This window comes from Larimichthys crocea, chromosome VI (assembly GCF_000972845.2).
Source record: "Larimichthys crocea isolate SSNF chromosome VI, L_crocea_2.0, whole genome shotgun sequence".
Taxonomy (NCBI): domain Eukaryota; kingdom Metazoa; phylum Chordata; class Actinopteri; family Sciaenidae; genus Larimichthys; species Larimichthys crocea.
In genome coordinates this window covers 9,742,742-9,765,327 of record NC_040016.1, presented here as the reverse complement: position 1 = coordinate 9,765,327, position 22,586 = coordinate 9,742,742, and the positions used below count along the sequence as shown (strand labels likewise).

The 22,586-nt window shown below is 41.3% G+C and overlaps 2 protein-coding genes across 4 annotated transcripts in view; both read left to right on the top strand.

Moving 5' to 3' along the window:
- Positions 1-910: 910 nt before the first annotated feature.
- On the top strand, positions 911-13,095 carry LOC104928127 (protein polybromo-1-like). Of its 3 annotated transcripts, none has more exons than XM_019269478.2 (30): positions 911-1,042; positions 2,572-2,721; positions 2,852-2,949; positions 3,064-3,211; positions 3,318-3,467; positions 4,073-4,189; positions 4,271-4,339; positions 4,434-4,532; positions 4,619-4,704; positions 4,808-4,887; positions 5,006-5,222; positions 5,718-5,859; positions 5,948-6,042; positions 6,143-6,422; positions 6,648-6,753; positions 6,878-7,517; positions 7,656-7,867; positions 7,953-8,138; positions 8,306-8,463; positions 8,559-8,810; positions 8,885-9,051; positions 9,418-9,575; positions 9,655-9,838; positions 10,094-10,295; positions 10,406-10,607; positions 10,719-10,871; positions 11,394-11,552; positions 11,872-11,921; positions 12,395-12,581; positions 12,683-13,095. In XM_019269478.2, exons 2-30 carry the CDS (start codon positions 2,581-2,583, stop codon positions 12,844-12,846), a joined length of 4,902 nt encoding a protein of 1,633 aa, XP_019125023.1. In that variant the 5' UTR covers positions 911-1,042; positions 2,572-2,580; the 3' UTR covers positions 12,847-13,095. The 3 variants fall into 3 exon arrangements, with proteins under 3 accessions (XP_019125023.1, XP_019125022.1, XP_027135507.1); XM_019269477.2 differs by having other exon boundaries at positions 4,802-4,887; XM_027279706.1 differs by lacking the exon at positions 911-1,042 and having other exon boundaries at positions 2,581-2,721; positions 4,802-4,887; positions 8,906-9,051.
- A 1,132-nt stretch (positions 13,096-14,227) lies between these two features.
- The window catches only part of cse1l (CSE1 chromosome segregation 1-like (yeast)), a 12,311-nt gene continuing 3,952 nt past the window's right edge, over positions 14,228-22,586 (top strand). The window contains exons 1-22 of the mRNA XM_010742354.3: positions 14,228-14,364; positions 15,103-15,195; positions 15,618-15,760; positions 15,878-15,979; positions 16,085-16,230; positions 16,340-16,430; positions 16,627-16,734; positions 17,492-17,584; positions 17,694-17,861; positions 17,952-18,081; positions 18,225-18,290; positions 18,473-18,675; positions 18,802-18,886; positions 19,067-19,128; positions 19,227-19,363; positions 19,478-19,581; positions 19,720-19,817; positions 19,930-20,080; positions 20,196-20,404; positions 20,531-20,628; positions 20,748-20,833; positions 21,027-21,108. Coding sequence (XP_010740656.1) covers positions 15,111-15,195; positions 15,618-15,760; positions 15,878-15,979; positions 16,085-16,230; positions 16,340-16,430; positions 16,627-16,734; positions 17,492-17,584; positions 17,694-17,861; positions 17,952-18,081; positions 18,225-18,290; positions 18,473-18,675; positions 18,802-18,886; positions 19,067-19,128; positions 19,227-19,363; positions 19,478-19,581; positions 19,720-19,817; positions 19,930-20,080; positions 20,196-20,404; positions 20,531-20,628; positions 20,748-20,833; positions 21,027-21,108 — 2,447 coding nt within the window. The 5' untranslated portion in view covers positions 14,228-14,364; positions 15,103-15,110. The remainder of the gene's footprint in view (positions 14,365-15,102; positions 15,196-15,617; positions 15,761-15,877; positions 15,980-16,084; positions 16,231-16,339; positions 16,431-16,626; positions 16,735-17,491; positions 17,585-17,693; positions 17,862-17,951; positions 18,082-18,224; positions 18,291-18,472; positions 18,676-18,801; positions 18,887-19,066; positions 19,129-19,226; positions 19,364-19,477; positions 19,582-19,719; positions 19,818-19,929; positions 20,081-20,195; positions 20,405-20,530; positions 20,629-20,747; positions 20,834-21,026; positions 21,109-22,586) is intronic.

Genomic DNA, 22,586 nt, shown 5'->3' with positions numbered 1-22,586 from the left:
TTAAAAGATATCTAAGAAAAACACTGAGACAGATACAGGAAATCTTTCCTGCCACATGCCATTGCACTGTATAATAACAGCTAAAAAAAAGAAAAACCTCATAAGGTCATAATCTTATCTAAATCATAATCTCCTTTCTTACTTGCACTAAATCAACACTGCCAATTTGCTGTATATACTATTGTACAATATATTTTATGTACTATTGCTATTTTTGATATTTTATTATGTATAGTCTGTCCTTTATATTTGTATTCTTATGTTGTCTATTGTCACTGTGTGTAAATAAAAATTATTGGGATAAATAAAGTCTATCTATCTATCTATCTATCTATCTATCTATCTATCTATCTATCTATCTATCTATCTATCTGTCTATCTGTCTGTCTGTCTGTCTGTCTGTCTATCTATCTATCTGAAGATATAAACAGTATAAATATGGAAAATATAGCAGTATAAACAGAATGAACAGTATAAACAGTGAGATCTATCAAAAATAAAAAATGTGTAGTGTAAACTGTTTTTTTAAAATTTTGTACAGTACATAGTAAGAATGGCACAAGACATGGCAAGAATAATATAATATCCTGTAATATATAAAACATGAACAGTCTTGTAGTTGGGTCAGAGCTCTGAAGTGGTTTTGTTCAGCTGAAATGAAGAGAGGTTTAATGGCGAGGTCGATTTGTAAAGCCAGATTTTAACTAACAGGAACTGTGTCAGCGACGTGGCTTAAACTTTTTTTTAATTTTTTTTTTTTAAATGTGCCATGGATATGGTGTCTAAATTCTAAAATGATCACCATTACGCGAACTACTTTTTATATAAAGCTTACATTAAAGTTAGAAGAGTAGAGAATTATGTGAAAACAAACTACATGGAAAAACATATACGCTTTTATTTTGAAGGCTACCGACCGGATGTGGCGGTTGAACCGTTGCCATAGCTTCACAGTTGTGTCCCTCGCTCTAAAATCGATAAGTGATTGGCTTTTCTTGATGGTTTAGTGATTTTTGTGGGTCTGATAACGTGCTCACAGAAGGTAAGCACACAACTAAACCGTGTCAAGCGTGTCAACTTTTTCCCACCGAGTGTCGTCGGTTTGCTTAGCGGTCGCCTTTGTAAAAAAAAAAAAAAAAACGGTTGTCACAGTGATGCCTTTGTCTCTAACTGGGAAAGATGTTGGAAGGCTAACCGTTAACCGTTGCTAACGGCTAGCCGTTGCGTGGTCTGTTACCTGTCCGCGCTGAGTGACAGGTAACCCGGGCAGCCGCCTGCTGCTGCTCCGCCTGATGTGAGCAGCCACACACACACACACACACACGCACACAGGGCGGGCTGCGGTCTGGATGACATTTAAGAGGACGCGTTAACCAGCTCGTTTAGGTTAGTCAAACCCTGCAGACATGCCAGCATCACTGCTGTCTGGAAAGAAAAAGGTGATTATAGGAGTTGTCACCTATAAATAATCTGAAAACGAGGAACATGAAGCCTGCTAGGAGACCAAGGCGTCTGTGGGAAAATACCCCCGTGTGCAGTCAAGTCAAGTAAAGCATTTATTTATGGTTCAGAGTTCATTCGGGGTGACCTGAAATTACCCTCCATGCATGGATGATGACATGTGGGTGTCTCTCATCACCATGGCCCTGCTTCCTACACACATTAATGTGAGCTATTATAATGCTATGTTTTGTTGATTTAGAACATTAATTGTGACTAAAATATTGCTACATTTTTCATTTTAATGACATTTTTTGTCATGCAAGAGCACATAAAAGTGATGCTGTGTGAGGATGAAGATATTTATGATACAGCTGGGATGTAAATAATAAAATGATAATGTTTTGAATTGCTGCTTTTCCTATCAAAACAAATCAAAATGTGTCCATGTTAGTTTCTTCTGTCATAACTCTTCATTTACAGCAATACTTTGCTGCATGTAATGCAGAGCCCCCCTTTTAAACCTTAAGACAACTTCTGATGTTTGATCTCTTAATTAAATATAGAGAAATATTGGGATGATCTTACATGTTGTGTATGTTTAATTTGGCTTCATGTGGAGCCAAAGCAGAACTTCTGTGTGTTTTGTAACATTAAATAAGATGATAGCTGTATATCATGATTCACAATATTTAAAGAAGACCCCACTCCACATTAAATATTCTACTGAATCACATCTATATGTAATGTCCCCCACCCTCTGACTTCTAGCAAACATGGCAACACGTGCCAGTTCTTTCTATAGTTAATTAAATTAATTAAAGTACATTAACTCTGTAGTTATGTTTTGCAATGAAATCAGTTTCATTACAATGTGTTGTGGAAGCAAGAGCTGAGGAATGGCACTACTTTATTTAGAGAGGAACTATTCAGTATTATGCGGCATGAGTGAGTGGCAAACTCTGTCAGCAGGTGTTACTGACTGCTGCAGAGCGAGCCCAGCCGTTCAGCTTATTCTCTCGCTGTCTCGCTCTCTGGTTCACACGCTTGTTTAGATATTGTCGGAAAATGAAGTAATGTAATGTTTATGTTCCTAACGTAAGATTTTTCTCTGTGGCTCTTTTGCGTCAGGGGTTCGTCATGGCCTTGAAAAGGAGAAGGGCGACATCCCCCTCTAGCAGTGTGAGTGGAGGAGATTTTGACGATAGCCAGACTTCATCGTTAGTGTCTTCAATTGGGAGAAAGAGGAGAAGGACCTCAAACATTCCAACTGTGGATCCTGTAATTTTTTACAAACTTCAGTCACTGTTTTTTGTATTACTGTATTTTAACAATGCTGTCTTACACAGATTAAGTTGTTGACATGTGAAAGGATGTGGTTATTTTTCAGTGTTTAATCCCTGCCTTGCAGATTGCTGTATGTCATGAACTGTACAACACAATCAGAGATTACAAGGACGATCAGGGCAGGATGCTGTGTGAGCTGTTCATCAGAGCCCCCAAACGAAGGTGAGGAAAGGGATAAGTGATCATTATATGTGTGTATCCTAAATACCAGTCGGGTATTTTAACACAAACACAAGACACAGAAAATAAGTCTCCTTTTTTTTTTTTCTTTTGTAGGAATCAGCCGGACTATTACCACGTGGTGTCTCAGCCCATTGACATGATGAAGATCCAGCAGAAATTAAAGATGGAGGAGTATGATGATGTTGAACAGCTCACCAGTGACTTTCAGCTGTTATTCAACAACGCAAAAACATATTATAAGGTAGGAAAAACAAAAACGTCTGTATACATCTGTGGGCAGAATATTCTATCTATGCATGGCTCAGGCTCTGCACCTGCATGAATATGGATTGCTTGTGTCCATCTAGTCTGACAGCCCTGAGTACAGGGCAGCCTGTAAACTGTGGGACCTTTACCTGCGAACCAAGAATGAGTTTGTTCAGCGAGCAGAATACGACGAGGATGAGGAAGACGGGTACGAAGCGCAAGACAATCCCGGAGGGTCCACTGAGGACGAGGTGACGCTCACAGCATACATTTATTATGACCCTTCATTCAGTACATGCTGCTATTAACTTTCACATTTAGGTTACTGATCTGTTGGATCGGCTCACATCATCTCACTACTGTGACGTTGTGTTTTGAAACGACAACAGAGATGAAGTGGTTTGGTATCTATCATTTGATTTCAAGGATGTTGCTGCATTCATTTGCATAGCAATGGTTAAATAATTTACCTATTGAAAGTAGGAGCTTTTTCCATCACGCACAATGACACAGTGCTCATATAAATATATCCCTAATGTCATAATACTACCCATCTGTAAATAGATTATTTCTCATGCGATCCTTTACATCTTATTGATTTCAAGGGGGCATTATATAGCTCTTGTTACAAAATGTTGTTTGTTGTAGCAAAGAGTGAAGCCACTGGGAAAGCAAATTCATTTCTCAAATTTGTCTCACACCATCAACACATTTCAATGTCCAATATGTTTTCTGGAAAATGATACTTATTATTGTAGACTGTAGTCATAATGGCGTTTGAGTGCACGCTGTTTATCACTGAGGCTGATACAGTATTTCCTGACCTGAACAGTGTGACCCCCTTTGTGTGTATCAGAGTGCACCCACCTGCTTGAAAGAGGTCCTCGAGCAGCTCCTCGATGCCGTGGTGTCTTTCACCGAGCCCACTGGCCGCCTGGTCAGCGAGCTGTTCCAGAAGCTTCCCTCCAAAATGGTATGTGCGCCTTCAGTGTGAGGTTATCAGTAAAATGAGTGATTTGGCTTTTGATGCATAGTTTGTCTTTTTTTCATTTAGCAATATCCAGATTATTTTGCCATTATTAAGGAACCAATAGATCTGAAAATCATCGCTCAAAAGATTCAGGTATGCTGTTATTCCTCCCTTCATTAATATGCATTTTTAATTTTTTCTTACAACATTTTGTTGTTGAAATGTCCAATTATGTATTTGCTTCTAGTTGGGTCACTACAGGAGCATCAGTGCCATGGCTAAAGATATAGATCTGCTGGTCAAGAATGCCAAAACGTACAATGAGCCTGGATCGCAGGTGTTTAAGGTGAGTGTGTAATTGAGAATATAATACATGGCTGGATGTCATTAGCAGTGTTTGGCATACATACATAAGAGCTACTCGTGTTCCAGGATGCGAACACCATCAAGAAGATTTTTGCACAAAAGAAGTCTGAAATGGAGCATGGAGAACCAATCAAGTCCAGCATCCGTATCAGGTAAACAGACGACAACACTGGGGAAAATTGGTAATAAAGTCATGTTGACGTTAGATTTGAACCGTCTCGCTCTTCTTCATCTGTCCATCTCTGTCAGGAACAGAAGATCTGCCCAGGGAGACCGCCTCTCAGCTATTACCATGGCTCTTCAGTATGAAAGTGATGAGGAGGGCATACTCTCTGGTACATCTTCACCTCATTATCTTAGGTTTATCAAACAGACGTGCATCCACTGGGCAATGATGAAGATACAAATGAATTGTGTCATTATTAGTATGTTATCTCCTCCTGTGTTTCTCAGGTTCTGTCCACTATGATGAAGGGGAATCTGAGGCAGAGAGTATGACCTCGAACATGGACATGAGTAATCCCATCTTCCAGCTGTACGAGGCCGTGCGAGGTGCCAGGAACAGCCAGGGCCAGCTGATCTCTGAGCCTTTCCTGCAGCTGCCTTCTAGGAAGGACTACCCCGACTACTACCACCAGATCAGTCAACCCATCTGCCTCCACCAGATCAAGTATGACACAATTAGTACTGATCTAGCTCTTTGTGTGTGTTATCATACAGTGTGCCAAGGGCCAGACCTATTATTTACCCAACAGCACTGAAGTCTGTCTTCATGTTTTTCCACTTTTAGTTGTGTCACCACCTGAACCCAACGCAGATTTTTTTTTTTTTCATTTAATTCAAATTACGTTTTGAGAGTTAATTGAAAATGGAAATCCTATTTGCAAAATAGCCTTTTAGAAAATAAAGTATTGATTAAGTATTGATTTAGGGGTCTCCATTTATTGGAATTTATCTGAACGTGGATGGAAATTCATTCTGCTTTTGCTTCTGCTTCATTTTTCAACCTTGTTCATGTTTTCATCAATGTTTTTGTTTTTATTTTGTTTCACCAACATTCTCTCTTTGTTATTTTCTACCCCTTACGGCATCACACACACTCGCTGTACAATACAGTATTTCTGTGCCCTCCTTCCCAAATGTGAGAGCCCGTAATTCCCCACAGGAACAAGATGAAGAACAATGAATATGAGAGCGTTGAGCATGTCGACTCTGATCTGACGCTGATGTTTGAGAATGCCAAACGCTACAATGTTCCTCACTCGTCCATCTACAAGCGCGCACTCAAACTCCAACACATACAGCAGGTCAGTCCCAATTCAAACTAATACTTGTGTCTGTTTTTAAGAGTCATTAGAATCATGTGATATGTATGTATATATATTACCTGTCTAGATGAAGAGAAAGGAGCTTTTGCAGAGAGATGACGATGATGGAGACAGCATGCTCTCGTCTGCCACGTCTGACACCAGTAGCACAAAAAGAAAAAGGTTTGCACTTTGTCACATTTTACCTGCTTAACTCTATGTCGTTACTTTGTTGTTTTGTGTGTGGAGGTAGTACGATAGTTGACTCCCATTTTGTTTCCAGTCACAAGAAGAACACGAAGAAAAACCGAATGAAAGTTCTCTTCACCGCTGTGACTGAGGCACGAGAAGCTGCCACTTGTCGGAGACTGTGTGACCTCTTCATGGTCAAGCCCTCGAAGAAGGACTATCCCGACTACTACAAAGTCATCCTGGAACCAATGGACCTCAAGACGATTGAACACAACATCCGCTCAGACAAGTACATGACTGAAGATGCAATGGTGGAGGATATGAAGCTGATGTTCCGCAATGCTCGACACTACAATGAAGAAGGCTCCCAGGTAAGATCTGTTATTGCTGTCGACACTAAAGAATTTTTGTCTCATAATTTATTTCTTTAGTGTTTCTGAAGCCTTCCAAAGTCATACATTTGTTTCCTGTTGTGTCCACTTATGAATCAGTCTTAAAGTGGACAGATAGACTTAGATGGAATAACTGTAAGTAAACTTAAGCCCGACATAAACCTAATCCAGGAACTCATGATGAACTTCTCGGTCGTGTTCAAGGTCTACAATGATGCTGACATCCTAGAGAAGATTATGAAAGACAGGCGTAGAGATCTGGGGCCAGCGACAGATGATGATGACATGATGTCCCCAAAGTTGAAAATAAGTAAGTCAGCCAGATTTACTGAACCTGACTGGATCAAATCCAAGCAAATGTGTGAGTTTGTTACCTATCTAGCAGTGGGAAGATTGGTTATCATTCATACACATAACCTGTTATTTGATTCCAGGGAAGAACAGCATCACTCTGAAGAAGTCCAAGTACTTAACGCCCTTACAGCAGAAGCTGAATGAGCTTTATGAGGCTGTCAAGAACTACACAGATAAGCGGGGCCGTCGCCTCAGCACTATCTTCCTGCGGCTGCCGTCCCGTGCCGAGCTGCCCGATTACTACATCGCCATCAAGAAACCCGTGGACATGGAGAAGATCAAGAGCCACATGTTGGCTAATAAATACCAGGACGTAGATGCACTGGTGGAGGACTTGGTGCTCATGTTCAACAACGCCTGCACTTACAACGAGCCGGAGTCACTTATTTACCGCGACGCCCTTGTGCTGCATCGAGTGCTGTTAGAGACGAGGCGGGACCTGGAGGGAGGAGATGACGCCCATGTTCCCGATGTGCCTCGTCTCATCCAGGAACTCATCCGCAGCCTCTTTGTCTCCGTTCTTGGGCACCAAGATGATGAGGGCCGTTGCTACAGTGATTCACTTGCTGAGATTCCTGCCCTAGATCCTGCGAATCCTGAAAAGCCACGACTCAATTTTGAGATTATCAGGACTAATGTGGATCGAGGACGTTATAAGAGGCTGGACGTGTTCCAGGACCACATGTTTGAAGTGCTGGAAAAGGCCAGACGATTGAATAGGTGAGGTACTATTGACTATTCTCTACAAATAGACAGTTGTCTAAGATGGAAATCTAAATGTCCTTTCATGCACTGGTGTTGTAGTATTATTGTATTAAAAGAAAGCCCAAGTTGTGTAACACCATGTGTTCATTACAGGACTGATTCTGAGATTTTCGAAGATGCCGTGGAGCTGCAGCAGTTCTTCATTCGGATCAGAGATGAGCTGTGTAAGAACGGAGAGATCTTGATGTCTCCTGCTCTCAGCTACACCTCCAAACACCTGCATAGCGACGTGGAAAAGGAGAAGAAAGAGAAGCTTCCCAAGGAGTTTGAGGAGGACAAAATCAAGAGGGAAGAGGAAAAAAGGGGTATTTGGTTCAATGCATACTAAAAGCCTGCATGTGTCAGCATGTACTGTGGTATTGTTTCACTGATTCAGTTGTAAATTCCCAGAAGCTGAGAAAAGAGAAGACTCTGTCGGAGGATCGTGGCAGTCTAACCTGCAACGCACGTACAGTCAGGACTGCAGCTTCAAGGACAGTATGTACCACGTGGGAGATTATGTGTATGTGGAGCCTGCAGAGCCAAATCTCCAGCCTCATATCATCTACATTGAACGCCTTTGGCAAGACGACACCGGTCAGTCTCATTATTAGTATATTTTGTTAGAAAGGCATATTGATATTTTCTGCTAGATTTTTTCGTCACTTACAGTAACATGAGTTAGTGTTCCAGTTCAGTGACACACTGTTTGTATTGAGACCAGTTGTGATCCTTCCAGTTTATTCTTCTTCTAATAAACACAGGTGAGAAGTGGCTGTATGGCTGCTGGTTCTACAGGCCAAATGAAACATTTCATCTCGCCACAAGGAAGTTCTTGGAGAAAGAAGTATTTAAGAGCGACTATTACAACAAAGCTCCCGTCAGCAAGATTCTGGGAAAATGCGTGGTCATGTTTGTAAAGGTAAAAGCTGGTCTTTTCCTATTTATTTGTTAGATATAAGTAGCTGTTTGAATGTGCGTTAACAATAATATTAATGGTGTGTGTGTGATTTTAAGGAATACTTCAAACTACACCCAGAAGGTTTCAGAGCTGAGGACGTTTACGTCTGTGAGTCACGCTACTCTGCCAAGTCCAAGTCCTTCAAGAAGATCAAGTTGTGGGCCATGCCCTTGAGCTCAGTTCGGTTTCATCCCAGAGAGGTGCCTCTACCTGTCGTCCGCGTGGCATCCATGTTTGCCCTAAAACAAGAGGAGAAACCGCCAGAGATCACAGACGAAAGCAAATTCACAGATAGTATTGTAGACAAGGTAAATGTCAGTTTGTTTGTTTATCCATTCCCAGATTAACAGGGGACGTGTGAAATCATTCAGATTACTGTCAGGAAAACAATATGTGTCTGCAGGAGAGGGAGGATGTTACAATGGATATGACCAATGGGGAGCCGGGATGTCAGTACTATGAGCAGCTCTGCTACAACAACCTGTGGCTGAAAGTGGGAGACTGTGTTTACATCGCTTCACATGGGCTAGTGCGCCATCGAGTGGGCAGGTAGAGTAAATACATTTATATGCTTCATAGGAGCATACAGTATCCTGCATTTGAATGGTTGTCAGTGGTCTGTAGTGGATGAAAGCAATCTGTTTAAACTTGACAAATGTTGATATTTCGTTTAATTAAGTGAGATTTTTTTTTTTTAATTGAGGGCAGATGCTAATTAATGTAAAGAGCCCCAGTTCTTTATTTTCTACTGACCATGGGACACCTTTTCATCCGGTTTTCTTGGAAAATATGGACACACAGGGAGCTTGGACTAATAGCAGTAATAGTAGTGTGTATAAATATAAATATACAAAGGCTCTATGGATTCCAGTATATCTAATGCAACTCATTTTTTTTTCTAAATGCATTGAACAGGATTGAGAAAATGTGGATGCGAGATGGAGCGGGCTACTTTTTTGGTCCAATCTTCATCCACCCAGAGGAAACGGAGCATGAGCCCACTAAGATGTTCTACAAGAAGGAAGTGTTCCTCAGCAACCTCGAGGAGACTTGTCCCATGACCTGCATCATAGGTACGCCCCTCAATACTGCAGTGTATGGTTGATGGAAATCATTTAACGCATTCACTGAGTCAGTGTTTGTGTTTCACAGGGAAGTGTGTAGTGTCGTCGTTCAAGGACTACCTGTCATGTCGGCCGACTGAAGTGCCTGAAGAGAACGTGCTGCTCTGCGAGAGCCGCTACATTGAGAGTGAGAAGCAGATGAAGAAGTTCAAGGGTCTTAAGCGCTTTTCACTCTCTGGGAAGGTGGTGGAGGATGAAAACTACTATTTTAGGTGAAAAACCTTAACGTGCTTTCAATTGTTTTAGTGACTCATCATCTGAAAATAAGAATTGTTATGTTAACCAGTCCACCATGTTGTACTGCCGTATTTCTACAGTAGCCGAGAATGGACATACCAAATGCTGTGTTATTCTCCTGTGTAGTAAAGCCCAGGTTGTGTTCTTTCGTGAGTGATAAAAGAAAAAAATATGGCAGCCAGTTCTTCTTATCTTGAATTGTTCAGTATATTTTTCTCTGTCTTATGCAGGAAGCTCATAGTGCCCCAGAAAGAGCCATCCCCTCTACTGGACAGGAAAATTGAGGAACTGGAGGCCAAATTTGCCGATATGACAGACGAGGAGCTAGAGGATCTTGGGGATGATGATGGCGAGCTAGGCGACCAGTCTCTTCCTCAGATGCAATCTTCCATGTCCAGTGACATGGATATCATGCCTTACACTCCTCCGCAGGTCAGGGTGGAAGTATTTAATTACAAATGTAAATTTCCTCTGTAGTCTAACAAGCGATTATGTTGCCTGTGGCGTTTTTTGTGAATACTTCTCCTGTGTGTGGTTGCCAGTCCACACCAAAATCCATGAAGGGCCTTTCGAAGAAGGAGGGCTCAAAGCGGAAGATCAACATGAGCGGCTACATACTGTTTAGCAGCGAGATGCGAGCCGTCATCAAAGCCCAGCACCCGGACTTCTCCTTTGGGGAGCTGAGCCGCCTCGTTGGCACCGAGTGGAGAAACCTGGAAAGCACCAAGAAAGCAGAATATGAAGGTGAGCAGAACATTTTTAAATTTGACTCCTGATCCAGATATTTGTATTTTAAGAATTTTAAACACTGTAAAGTTAACGTCCTATGCTTGTTTTTTTTTTTTGGTGCTGCAGAGCGAGCAGCTAAAGTGGCTGAGCAGCAGGAGCGTGACAGGGCTCATCATCAGACGTCCCCAAGAGCAGGTACCCCAGTAGGGGCACTGATGGGGGTGGTGCCTCCCCCAATCCCCATGGGGATGCTAAATCCCAGCATGACGCCTGTGTCAGGTAACCCCTCATAGATGCAGATGGATCCCCAGTGTGCACTAGGAGGCTGGAATAAGAAGCTGAACTGCTAGATGTAGTCACATCTTTTAAGTCTCCTTATCACACCCATGTCAGCATGTTTGTGATGTTGCAGTGCTGTTGCTGTTGTCGTGTGTTGTTATGTTGCCTCTAACATCATTTGATAAGCCCCAACCTTGATTGTCGTAAAGCACTCTTTGTTCACATTACTGTAAACGCTATGTGTCCGTGTTTGAATGCAGAACATGAAGTGGAAAGGTTGCTGTACACCATTTGAGGATTGGGACTTAAAAATGAAGTAGTGCTTGACAGTAGAGCATGTGCACCAACTTGTTTTCATTTGTGTTTCCTTTATCTTCATTCATATCCATCATAACGATCTGATACTATATGAAAACATATAATATATTAACATATTTCTGCTTGCTTATTAGTGAAGTAGTTGATGCATGTTTGACTGATGCATGTTGCTGTCTTGTGTTACTACTGTTCCTTCCTAACAAGGTATGATGGGTGCATATAGGTCAGCTATGATGCCCCAGTGGGGCCACGTTGCAGGCATGGTTAGTATGACTGGCATACCACCACATCACATGGGGGTGTCTGTCTTTCCCCAACATCTCCTGCCCGTTATGCCTGGGTTTCCTGGAATGCCTTCGTTTGGTAAGAGTGCTGTCATAGCCACCCCACCTGCCATGCATTTGCTTCCTGTCTACCAATCTGACTCGCTGGAGGGGCTACCTGTACCAATAGGCTTGAGGTCCTTGATGACTAGTTGGCTAGGATATTTGTCCTGCTCCTGATCTGTAGGGTTATTGGGAGAAATTCAGCGTCTCCAATGAACAAAAAAAAGTCAAATTTGAATAAATATTCTCACAATTGGCATTCTTAAGTGTTCTATTGTAACTAAAAGGTCTTGGAGTTTGGATTTAGCATTTGTAATTGTAATGTCACAGTGTCTTGATGCTGAATATCCCCACAGGTGTCAGTGGCATGGGAGGTGGATCTGGAGGAAACTTTCATGGATCTCAGGTAAGCTGTAAGACAGTAATCATTACAACCCATCAGCAGAGAGACGCCTCACTGAAGAGTCATTTCCTGTATCTGTGTCATATTGATGTAAATATTAGACATATTGGTGCAGAGAAAATGTAACTTTGTTCGAGAGAACTACACTTATCTCTTCTTACTGTCGTTCTGGTTTCACCAGAGTTGAATTATAACAACTTACCTATAACTTAAAGGTCCGGTGTGTAGGATTTAGTGGCAGATCTATTTATTTAGAGAAGGATAGAAGACCCCGGGATTAACATCAAAATATTTTAAAACATTTTCATAAATTAGAGTTAAAATCCAGGTTCAAGGTTTATCAGGCCTAGAATAGTTTGCTATGCTGTGTATATCATATATATATATACACAGCATAGACTGGGGCTTCATTTAGGTCAAGATGTTCGTCCTTATAATATTTGCATTACATTGGTTTGATTGGCCCTGGGCTGCAGGCTCCACCACCATACCCAGGACAAGGCCAGTTGGGACAGCCAGCGCTCCAGCAGCCCTCCACCCCGGTGTTTGTGTCCCCACCAGCCAAGTCTCAGCGGCTGCTCCACTCCGAGGCATACCTCAGATACATCGAGGGCCTCACCGCAGAGTCCTCCACCATCAGCAAGTGGGACCAAACTCTCTCAGGTTAACCTTTTTTCTTTTCATTTCCATTTATTGTATCTCTGGGTTTTGTCTTGTCCAGCTTTACTGTAATGTCGTGTAATGTTTTATTTTTGCACTTTCAGTTCAAAAACAAGACGTGCGCCTGACAAAAGAGCAAGAGAGCAGACTACCGTCCCACTGGCTGAAGAGTAAGGGAGCCCACAAGACAATGGCAGATGCACTTTGGCGAATCCGCGACCTGATGCTGCGAGACACTCTAAACGTCCGCCACACGTACAACTTGTAGCATGCTCGTATTCTGAGCCTCTGTTCACTCTGTACCTGTGAGACAGGGAGAGGATTAAGCTCACTAAAAAAATGTTCACTTTGTGTTGTCATTTAAAAAGAAATGTGTTTGTAGTCAGAAAAGCTTTCTGTGTTGAAGCTGTTTTTTTGTTTTACATTTCAGATATACTGTTCCAAGTGCATTATTGTTAATGGCTGTCAGTCTGTGATGATTGCCTTCATGCTTTCATGATTAAAATGTGAAGTTAAATTTGGCTGTTATTTATTGACTCAGTAGGGCCTCTACATGCCATAATTGGACATATTTTAAGACATTTTATATGTGCGTAGCTCATTCATATAGTGGAGAATATTAATATTTGTTGAATGGTTTATTGCAGGGGTCTTCAACCTTTTTCAGCCCAAGCACCCCTTGGACAAGAGACAAACAAAACAGAGACCCTCCACATGTAATTAATTATTTTTGTGTGTGTCACATATTAAGCCTGGTCTAAAATAACTTTTATATTTACTTTATTCACCTTTTATTTCACCTTATTAACCTATTTATATGCTGTGTTATTACCCTATATGTGTTTATGATTGATACATAAAGTCCATGCATAATGGAATAATTAATAATAATAAATAATATATTAATATTAATTATTATGACAAAAATCGGCAGATGCCTGTTCTACAAGATCCACCAACTTCAAGACATTTGACATGCATAGCTCATTCATATAGTGGAGAATATTAATATTTATTGAATGATTTATTACAGGAGTCTTCAACCTTTTTCAGCCCAAGCACTTGTAATTAATTATTTGTGTGTGTGTCACATTTTAAGGCCTAAAATAACTTTTATATTTATTTTATTCACCTTTTATTTCACCTTATTAACCTATTTAAATGCTGTGTTATTAGCCTATTTGTGTTTATGATTGATACATAAAGTTCACGCATAATGAAGGTTGATTGTTTTTCGTGTTTATTGTGTAGGTTAGATATAGATAGATATAGATATATAGATAGATATTTCTGTCTGTTTATTGTTTTTTTTGTTTTTTTGCCTTTTCTACTTTTTTCTAATTCTGTAGTGTATGCTACACTTCCTCTGTTAACAAGTAAATTTCCTCGTGGTGGGATGAATAAAGTATATCTAATGTAATCTAATGAAATAATTTATAAATAATATATAAATAGTAATAGTAATTATTATGACAAAAATGGGCAGACCCCTGTTCTACAAGATCCAGCAACTTCCAGACATTTACCATGTGCATAGCTCATTCATAAAGTGGAAAATATTAATAACATTTATTGAATGGTTTATTGATCAGTCGCCTCGTGCACTTGCTAGAAGCCAAGGAAAAAGGGGGGCGTGTCTTACCGACTTCGTCTGACATCTGCGCATGCGCAGTGCACTGACCGCGCAGTTCCTTTTGCTCCAGACATTTGAAAGCTGGCACGGCGAGCGCGTCTGAGCGGTTTGTAGCGGCTCCCCATCACACCCTGACTGAAATTTACTGCCACGGTAAGACTTCACAACGCTTCAACAGAGAGCTCTGATTCAAGCAAGACCAGGCTCGGGTGTGTAGGGTGGGATAAACAGTCCCGGTTATCCTGCGAGCGAGTGCGCGTTTATGTTCGGGGTGAGCTAACTTATACACATTAGCAGGCTAAGGGCTAATGCTGACTTGGTGGAAAGCGGGTCCTGGATCAGTCAGCGCTTTATATATTGTACGTTATGTAGTGAAGCAAACGGCTGACTTGTCTTTTAATATAACTGTATCCGTGTGCTCTCTAATGGCCACATCATGTGGGAGTGTTTAAACTCTTAACCATACAGCCTCTTACAAGCTGCTAGCTTTAGGCGTCAAACAGCACAAACTGATCTCGGGTCAGTAAGCGGGGCTAACGGGGGCTAACGGCTGCTAATGCCAGACTGAGGCGCTGAGCTAGTTTAGCTGCTAGCAGGCTAACGTCAACGGCTGACTGAATGACTGTGAACTAAACTGTGAGCTTGTAGTTAGTGTCAGGGGTTTGCTTTAACTTGTCAGGTAAAGTAGTTAAACGTTTTTAATTAATCCCAGTGCTGATTAGTTCAGTATGAGGGTTTGGCACACATGTGGGGGGTAACTTTGAAGTCAACACACACACGTTTTTAGTAACTCATGGCTAACGTTTGTATACAGGGTTACTCAGCATTTAAGTCCAAATCACCTGTCATTCATTCATTCATTCATTCATTCACTGGTTTTCTCGCCCTTAGTTACGAGCATGGAGCTGAATGATGCTAACCTACAAACCCTCACCGAGTTCCTCAGGAAAACACTGGACCCAGACCCAGCTGTCAGACGTCCAGGTACCACAGCTTAATGACATTAACCTCCAAAAATTATTGCTCTTATTTAGATGTTTGGGGGGGGTGGCGGCAGTAGCTCAGTCCATGGGGACTTGGCTTGGGAACCTGGAGGGTGGCTGGTTCAAGTCCAGCATGGACCAAAAATGTGGAAGGTGGACTGGTCCTGGGCACTGCCGATGTGCCCTTGAGCAAGGCACCGAACCCCCTCCTGCTCGCAGAGCCCATCACCCCACCATCTCTCTCCACATTGCATGTCTATGAGCCCTTGTACTGCATGTGTGTGTGTGTTCTTGGTTAAAAATGCATGTAAAATAAAATAGAGTGAAAGAAGAATTTTCCCATTGAGGGATTAATAAAGTATCTCTTATTTTGTGCAACGTGTGCTTTGTGATGTTTATATTTGTTTGTTTTTTCTGTCCTAGCTGAAAAGTTTCTTGAGTCCGTGGAGGGAAACCAAAACTATCCGTTATTACTACTCACTTTGCTGGAGAAGTCCCAAGACAACGTGATTCGTGTCTGTGCTGCTGTCACGTTCAAGAACTACATCAAAAGAAACTGGCGCATTGTGAGTTTACATGTTTTTCACTATATATAAAGTAACATTTAGTACAAAGTGTGAACACGACCGTTGTTGTATAAGTCATTGAGTTGACTGTCCTACTTTTGTGTTGTTTTCCTGAAGGTTGAAGATGAACCAAACAAAGTGTCCGATTCAGACCGAACAGCGATCAAAGCAAACATAGTAAATTTGATGCTTAGCAGCCCAGAACAGATTCAGAAACAGGTACATCTTCATGTGTCACAGTACCTTTTTTTTAAAAGATCTTGATTTCAAGGTTTGAAGAAAGATGCTGAACCAAGCCCCTGTTTATCCTGCGTGTTTCCACAGTTGAGTGATGCCATCAGTATCATAGGAAGGGAAGATTTCCCTCAGAAATGGCCTGACCTGCTAACCGAGATGGTGACCCGCTTCAGGAGCGGAGACTTCCACATCATCAATGGAGTGCTCCGTACGGCGCATTCCCTCTTTAAGAGGTAGAGCTCACCTCTTAATAGTTTGATTTGTTGTTTTTTGTGATTAACTTCAAGCAGAAATGGTTAAATCTCTCTTTCTCTACCCACTTTTTTTCTTTTTTTTTTTGAGGTACCGCCATGAGTTCAAGTCAAATGAGCTGTGGTCAGAGATCAAACTAGTACTGGACACGTTTGCCTTACCTCTGACAGAGCTGTTCAAGGTTTGTAATGACTTGCAGTTACAAGTAAACCAGTTGTTATATAACATCTAACAAATATTGAAGTGTTTGACATTATGTGACTGGGTAAACAAGATTCAAAGACATAGGACTAGAGAGCTAAAGCTCTGTACCCTGGCACCTGTAGTTGTTAACTGCTAGGAGAACAATCATAGTTAATTTTGTCTCTTTGCTGCAGGCCACTATTGAGCTGTGTCAGACTCATGCTACAGATGTCAATGCCTTGAAGGTCCTCTTCTCCTCCCTCACACTCATCTCCAAGCTCTTCTACAGTCTTAACTTCCAGGTCAGTTCATTTTTCATTACTTTGTACTTCAAAACATTGTTTTCTCTTTCATATATATTTAGGTGGTATTTATTGTTGTGGACATCTTTGATGTTGCAGCCAAGATCACTTCTGATCATACTGGATCAAATTAAGTAGCTGTTCTTGCGGTTCATGATGTAGTATCATGTCTGTTTAAACTCTTGTTGTTGTACACCCCTGTTAGTGTACAGCAATGTTTGGGAACCCCGCAAGTCAGTGTGAATTAACGTATTTATTTTTTGGTATATTGGTTGGTTGCATAAGGTTTGTGTGCCTCTTATAACAGCTGTTGTCGTTTAGCTTTCATTATTGACAAGGTTATTTATCATTAATATGGGTGTAACTAAATAGAGTTGAGGTTTTGGCTCTCCTGTGCTGTAAAAGTCAGCATCAACAATTGCAATAATAGATGAGATGGAAATATTTTGCACTTATGTGTCTCAGTGTTTTGTAATTGTTTGTTTAACTGGAGCCCCGGTCATATTTTAATAAGTTAAGACTCTGTAATATAAATCATCCAAGATGTCCCCAAGGTTGTTAAAAGCTGGAATCAAAATGTATTATTTTTAATTGGATATTGCTGCAGTTAATGGTTAAATAAAGTTCAATCTAAGTTCAAAATTTGTAATTTTGAAGTGCATGATGTTCTTATTAAGTCAGCTTCTCTTTTAGTTCATCCACTTTGATCAGAGATGTAAATCGTTTGCCTTCTTCTCTACTCTGTCTTATTACACAGGACCTTCCAGAGTTTTTTGAAGACAACATGGAAACCTGGATGACCAATTTCCACGGCCTCCTTACTCTGGATAATAAACTTTTACAAACAGATGTGAGTTTTCTTTTTTCACTTACGCAGTACATTTTCAATGCTGCAAAGTCTTTTTCTTTTTTTTTAACGTTTTGTGTTTGTTTGCGTCTTTTTAATGACAACCTTGTAGGACGAGGAGGAAGCAGGCCTCGTGGAGCTGCTGAAGTCTCAGATATGTGACAACGCTGCTCTTTACGCTCAGAAGTACGACGAAGAATTCCAGCCGTACCTACCGCGCTTCGTCACAGCTATCTGGAACCTTTTAGTTTCGACTGGCCAAGAAGTCAAATATGACCTGGTGAGAGTAGCGAGCCCTGATTTGTTTTCCGTGTTCTTTTTTGAAGTTCACTTTCCCGGCACTAACAATACACCTCGTCTTTGTTTGCAGCTGGTAAGCAATGCGATCCAGTTCTTGGCATCAGTCTGTGAAAGGCCACATTACAAACATCTATTTGAGGACCAGAATACACTCACTAGCATTTGTGAGAAGGTCATTGTGCCCAACATGGAGTTCAGAAGTAAGTAAATACCTTATTCCCAGAGTCATTAGATCGCAACTTGAAATGTTCTCTGTAGTTGACTCATTCGCGGCTCTGCCTCCTCGGACAGAAGTGTGTACTTGTATACTGTGTGATGCTGATTGTCTGTAATCCCTGATTAGGTGCAGATGAGGAGGCCTTTGAAGATAACTCGGAGGAATACATCCGAAGGGACCTTGAAGGATCTGGTAAAGATTTTGATTATCTCCTTCCATAATATGCTTTATTTGCATAACTGTATGAAAGTATATGTATTTGACTTTTGCATTATTACTTGATTGAGTTTCAGTCATAAATAATGGACAGTTTACAAAAGTATGCCAGTGATAACCAAGACCCCATTGTCAACTGCTTTCTCGTCACTTTTCAGACATCGACACTCGTCGTAGGGCGGCGTGCGACTTGGTGAGAGGCCTTTGCAAGTTTTTCGAGGCCCCCGTTACTGCAATATTCTCCGGCTATGTGAACTCAATGCTGTCAGAGTATGCCAAGAATCCTGGAGGGAACTGGAAACACAAAGACGCTGCCATATATTTGGTCACATCGCTGGCGTCTAAAGCGCAGACACAGAAGGTATTGTTGACTTTGATTTTCAGGGCATGTATGTAGTTATATAAGTGTTCTAACATCTGTAAGCTGTGTCGAATATAATTGTGATAATTTGCTCAGTCAGTAAGTTGTCTCTCTTTTTCCCTCCAGCATGGAATAACACAAGCCAATGAGCTGGTGAATCTGAATGAATTCTTTGTGAACCACATTCTCTCAGACTTAAAGTCCCCCAACGGTAAGAATACTCATACAGTCTTCAGTATGTTAGCCGATTCAGTTTATAGCAGTTCACATAAACACAGGCAGTTTTAATTGTATTCTGCAACTTACCACAGGATCAGCAAACTGTGGGGAAATATCGATGATCAAATCTGTTTGTGTGTAAATTAACATTAAGCACTCGTTGTCCTCGCAGTTAACGAGTTCCCAGTGCTGAAGGCAGATGCCATCAAGTACGTCATGATCTTCAGAAGCCAGGTATGAACGTTTACTTTCTCCACGACGTTTTGAATAATAAAAATAAAAAAAACGCAACTTTAGGATGACAGAGGACTTCTTCTGTGTTTTTCCTTCAGCTTCCTAAGGAACAACTGCTGCAGGCAGTTCCTCTGCTGATCAGTCACCTGCAGGCAGAGAGCACAGTGGAGCACACTTATGCTGCTCATGCTTTGGAGAGGCTCTTCACTATGAGAGGCCCCAACAACTCCACACTGTAAGTGTCGAGCATTGGTTATGCACATTTCTTTTCTAAACAGTTGAAAGTCCCATCAGACTTTTGCAATTATCTGAAGTTTCTAACCAGTCATCCTCTCTGTATTTGTGCCAGTATCACTGCTGCAGAGATGGCACCTTTTACTGAACAGCTGCTCAACAACTTGTTCAAGGCGCTGGCTCTTCCTGGTTCTGCAGAAAACGAATACATCATGAAAGGTAAACCTGACTTTCCTCTGTCATCTGAAACTCCCCATGTAATGTTTCCCGCTCAGTGTCGGACCAATTCCAGAGTTATTTTAAGTAGCCTCATCATGTCTTTGCTTTCATTTCTTTCTTTCTTCTTAATTTTTAAAGCCATCATGCGCAGCTTCTCCCTGCTGCAGGAGGCCATTGTTCCCTACATTCCCACTCTGATTGGTCAGCTCACTCATAAGCTCCTCTTAGTCAGCAAGGTAACACACACACACTTCTATTTGTGGATATATATATAGATTCACCAACATGCTGGTTTGTTTAGGGGTTGTACACGTGTCAACCTATCCAAAATCTGTCCTCTATTTTCAGAATCCCAGCAAGCCTCACTTTAACCACTACTTGTTTGAGTCCCTGTGCCTGTCGGTCCGGATCACTTGCAAAGCCAACTCTGCCACCGTCAGCAGCTTTGAGGAAGCACTCTTCCCTGTCTTCACCGAGATCCTTCAGAACGATGTCCAAGGTGTGTCAACTACCTATAGAACTGATTTATCTTCGTGTAGATGATATGCTCATAAACAAAGCTTGTAGCCGAGAGAGGAAACTTCACTAATCCCCCTTTTTGTTTCCTGTTGCAGAGTTTCTACCATACGTGTTCCAGGTGATGTCTCTCCTCCTGGAGATCCACGCCAACTCTATCCCCTCCTCCTACATGGCTTTATTCCCTCACCTGCTGCAGCCTGCGCTATGGGAACGCACAGGAAACATCCCCCCTCTGGTGCGCCTGCTTCAGGCTTACCTGGAGAAAGGAAGTGCCACTATCGCCGGCTCTGCTGCAGATAAAATAGTAAGTGACGGTAGTGTTGTCTGCAGATGACAAGTGATTGTATCTCTATTTGTTTTATTAACGTTTACATTTTTATTCTGTTGGCATTAATGACACTTGTGTTGTCTTGCTTATTTTCCCTCTCAGCCTGGATTGCTCGGAGTTTTCCAAAAGCTTATTGCCTCTAAGGCCAACGATCACCAAGGTTTTTACCTTCTGAACAGCATCATAGAGCACATGCCCCCGTGAGTCAAGTTTAAAAAATAATCTTTTAAAATGTAGTACTTGGTTAAATGGAATGGCTTAGGTCATGATGTGTTTTTATTGACTTGGCATGTTCTGTTTTTGTTTTTTTTTCTTCCAGAGAATCGATCATTCAGTACAGGAAACAGATCTTCATTTTGCTCTTCCAGAGGCTACAAAGCTCCAAAACCACCAAGTTCATCAAGAGTTAGTACAAACATCTCATTACCAACATTGATTTTCTGCTCTGAGCGCATGCCTCTGCTGCTTCATAAGAATTGACAGCACTGGTGTGATATCAGTCAGGATAGTGTTATTATCAGCAGGTCTGTTATTAATTTCTTTACAGCGCTGAGCGGTACATGTTAAAGTTGTCACTCGTTTACTGTCTTTCTCGCAGGTTTCTTGGTGTTTGTGAACTTGTATTGTGTCAAATACGGAGCTATTGCACTTCAGGAGATTTTTGACAGCATCCAGCCAAAGTAAGTGTATTTTCAATGCAATCACAAAATACACTGTCTGATAGCAGTAATGGGTTTCATCCATCAGTGTTGTTTAGGCAGCAGGAACATGACATGTTCTACTTACCTTAATACCACAAAAGATTCATAAACCTGGCCGTCTCTTTGAATTCATTGACCCACTCGACCTATTATCTAGAAATAGGACATATGTTTAAGGAATACGCCATTATCAAACACTCAGCCCTTTTAGGCTTGAAAGGTTGCTTATTGTGAAGGATGGATGCTTTAGTCAGCTTGAATTCACAGTGGTTACAATGGATTTCACAGGTGACCTGGTTCAATGGTGGTTCTAACCTGCATCAGTACTCTGTCCCCCTCCTCATGGGGAAAATGGACAAGGGTTTGTAGATCAGACTGAATTAGAAGATTGTTGGCCATTTTTAAACTTATATAACTGTACTAACCAGTCTAAAAAGAGACCAGTACTGAACTACTAATGTACCATTAGACTAAAAGCTGTCTGTTACAGTAAATATTTCTCATAATATGAACTCCCAATGCCTTGGCAGGTGTCCAGTGTATCTTGTGTTTAATATAGGTGCAATTTTAAGACTATTAACAAAACTAGAAAATTTCCGCAGAAATTTTGAGTGCCGAGTGGGCTGTTGCCGGGGGTCTGTATTCAAAAAGCACACCTCAAATAGTAATTTTTAACATGTTTATTTTTATTTTTATTTTTGAAGGGTCTCTTATTTTGAAAATAGCCTCTCTCCTCCCTCAGGCAGACTTGAGGTTGCCAAGCAACCAGGGCCAACGGCCCTAATCAGCAGAACAGTTACTGCACCTGTTAAAATGTCAGTTGGAAATGCTGAGAGAGAGAAAATGCTGAGACCACCCCTCGAACAGGAAGGATTTCTGGCCAAACCGTGTTACCAATCATTGAACCGAAATCACTGGGAGCATCCTGAGCCCTTCCTGAACGTCTACATAGTTATTTTGTGTTGATAAAGTGGAGAAATGTGACCTTTAGAGCGATTCAATGTATAAATCATGTCTGTAGTGGGGCATTTGAGATCACTGATGTTTCTCTCTGCTCCTCACTCTAGCTGATGATGTCATCCACTCTAGGGCAAACATCCCGCGCCATACACATCCATTATAAACACAGAAATTTGACTAAAGACCTGCTCAACTTTGAGCCTCGATAGTTTAAAAACGGTAAAAGCTGTCGATGAGTGAAGTGAATCCCTGAAAAGAAGGCAAGAGTACCTACATTTTAAAGTTTAAATAAAGTCTCTCGGTGAAAGTATGCCAGAGCAGTTCATTGTTGAAAATGTCTGTTGAATTTTTCTTTTTTTTTCGGGCTTTCCCATTCATTCCTAGGTACTAATTAACATAATGTTATTATTTGCTTTTTGTGTTGCAGAATGTTCGGTATGGTGTTGGAGAAAATAATTATTCCAGAGGTTCAGAAAGTGTCCGGAGCAGTTGAAAAG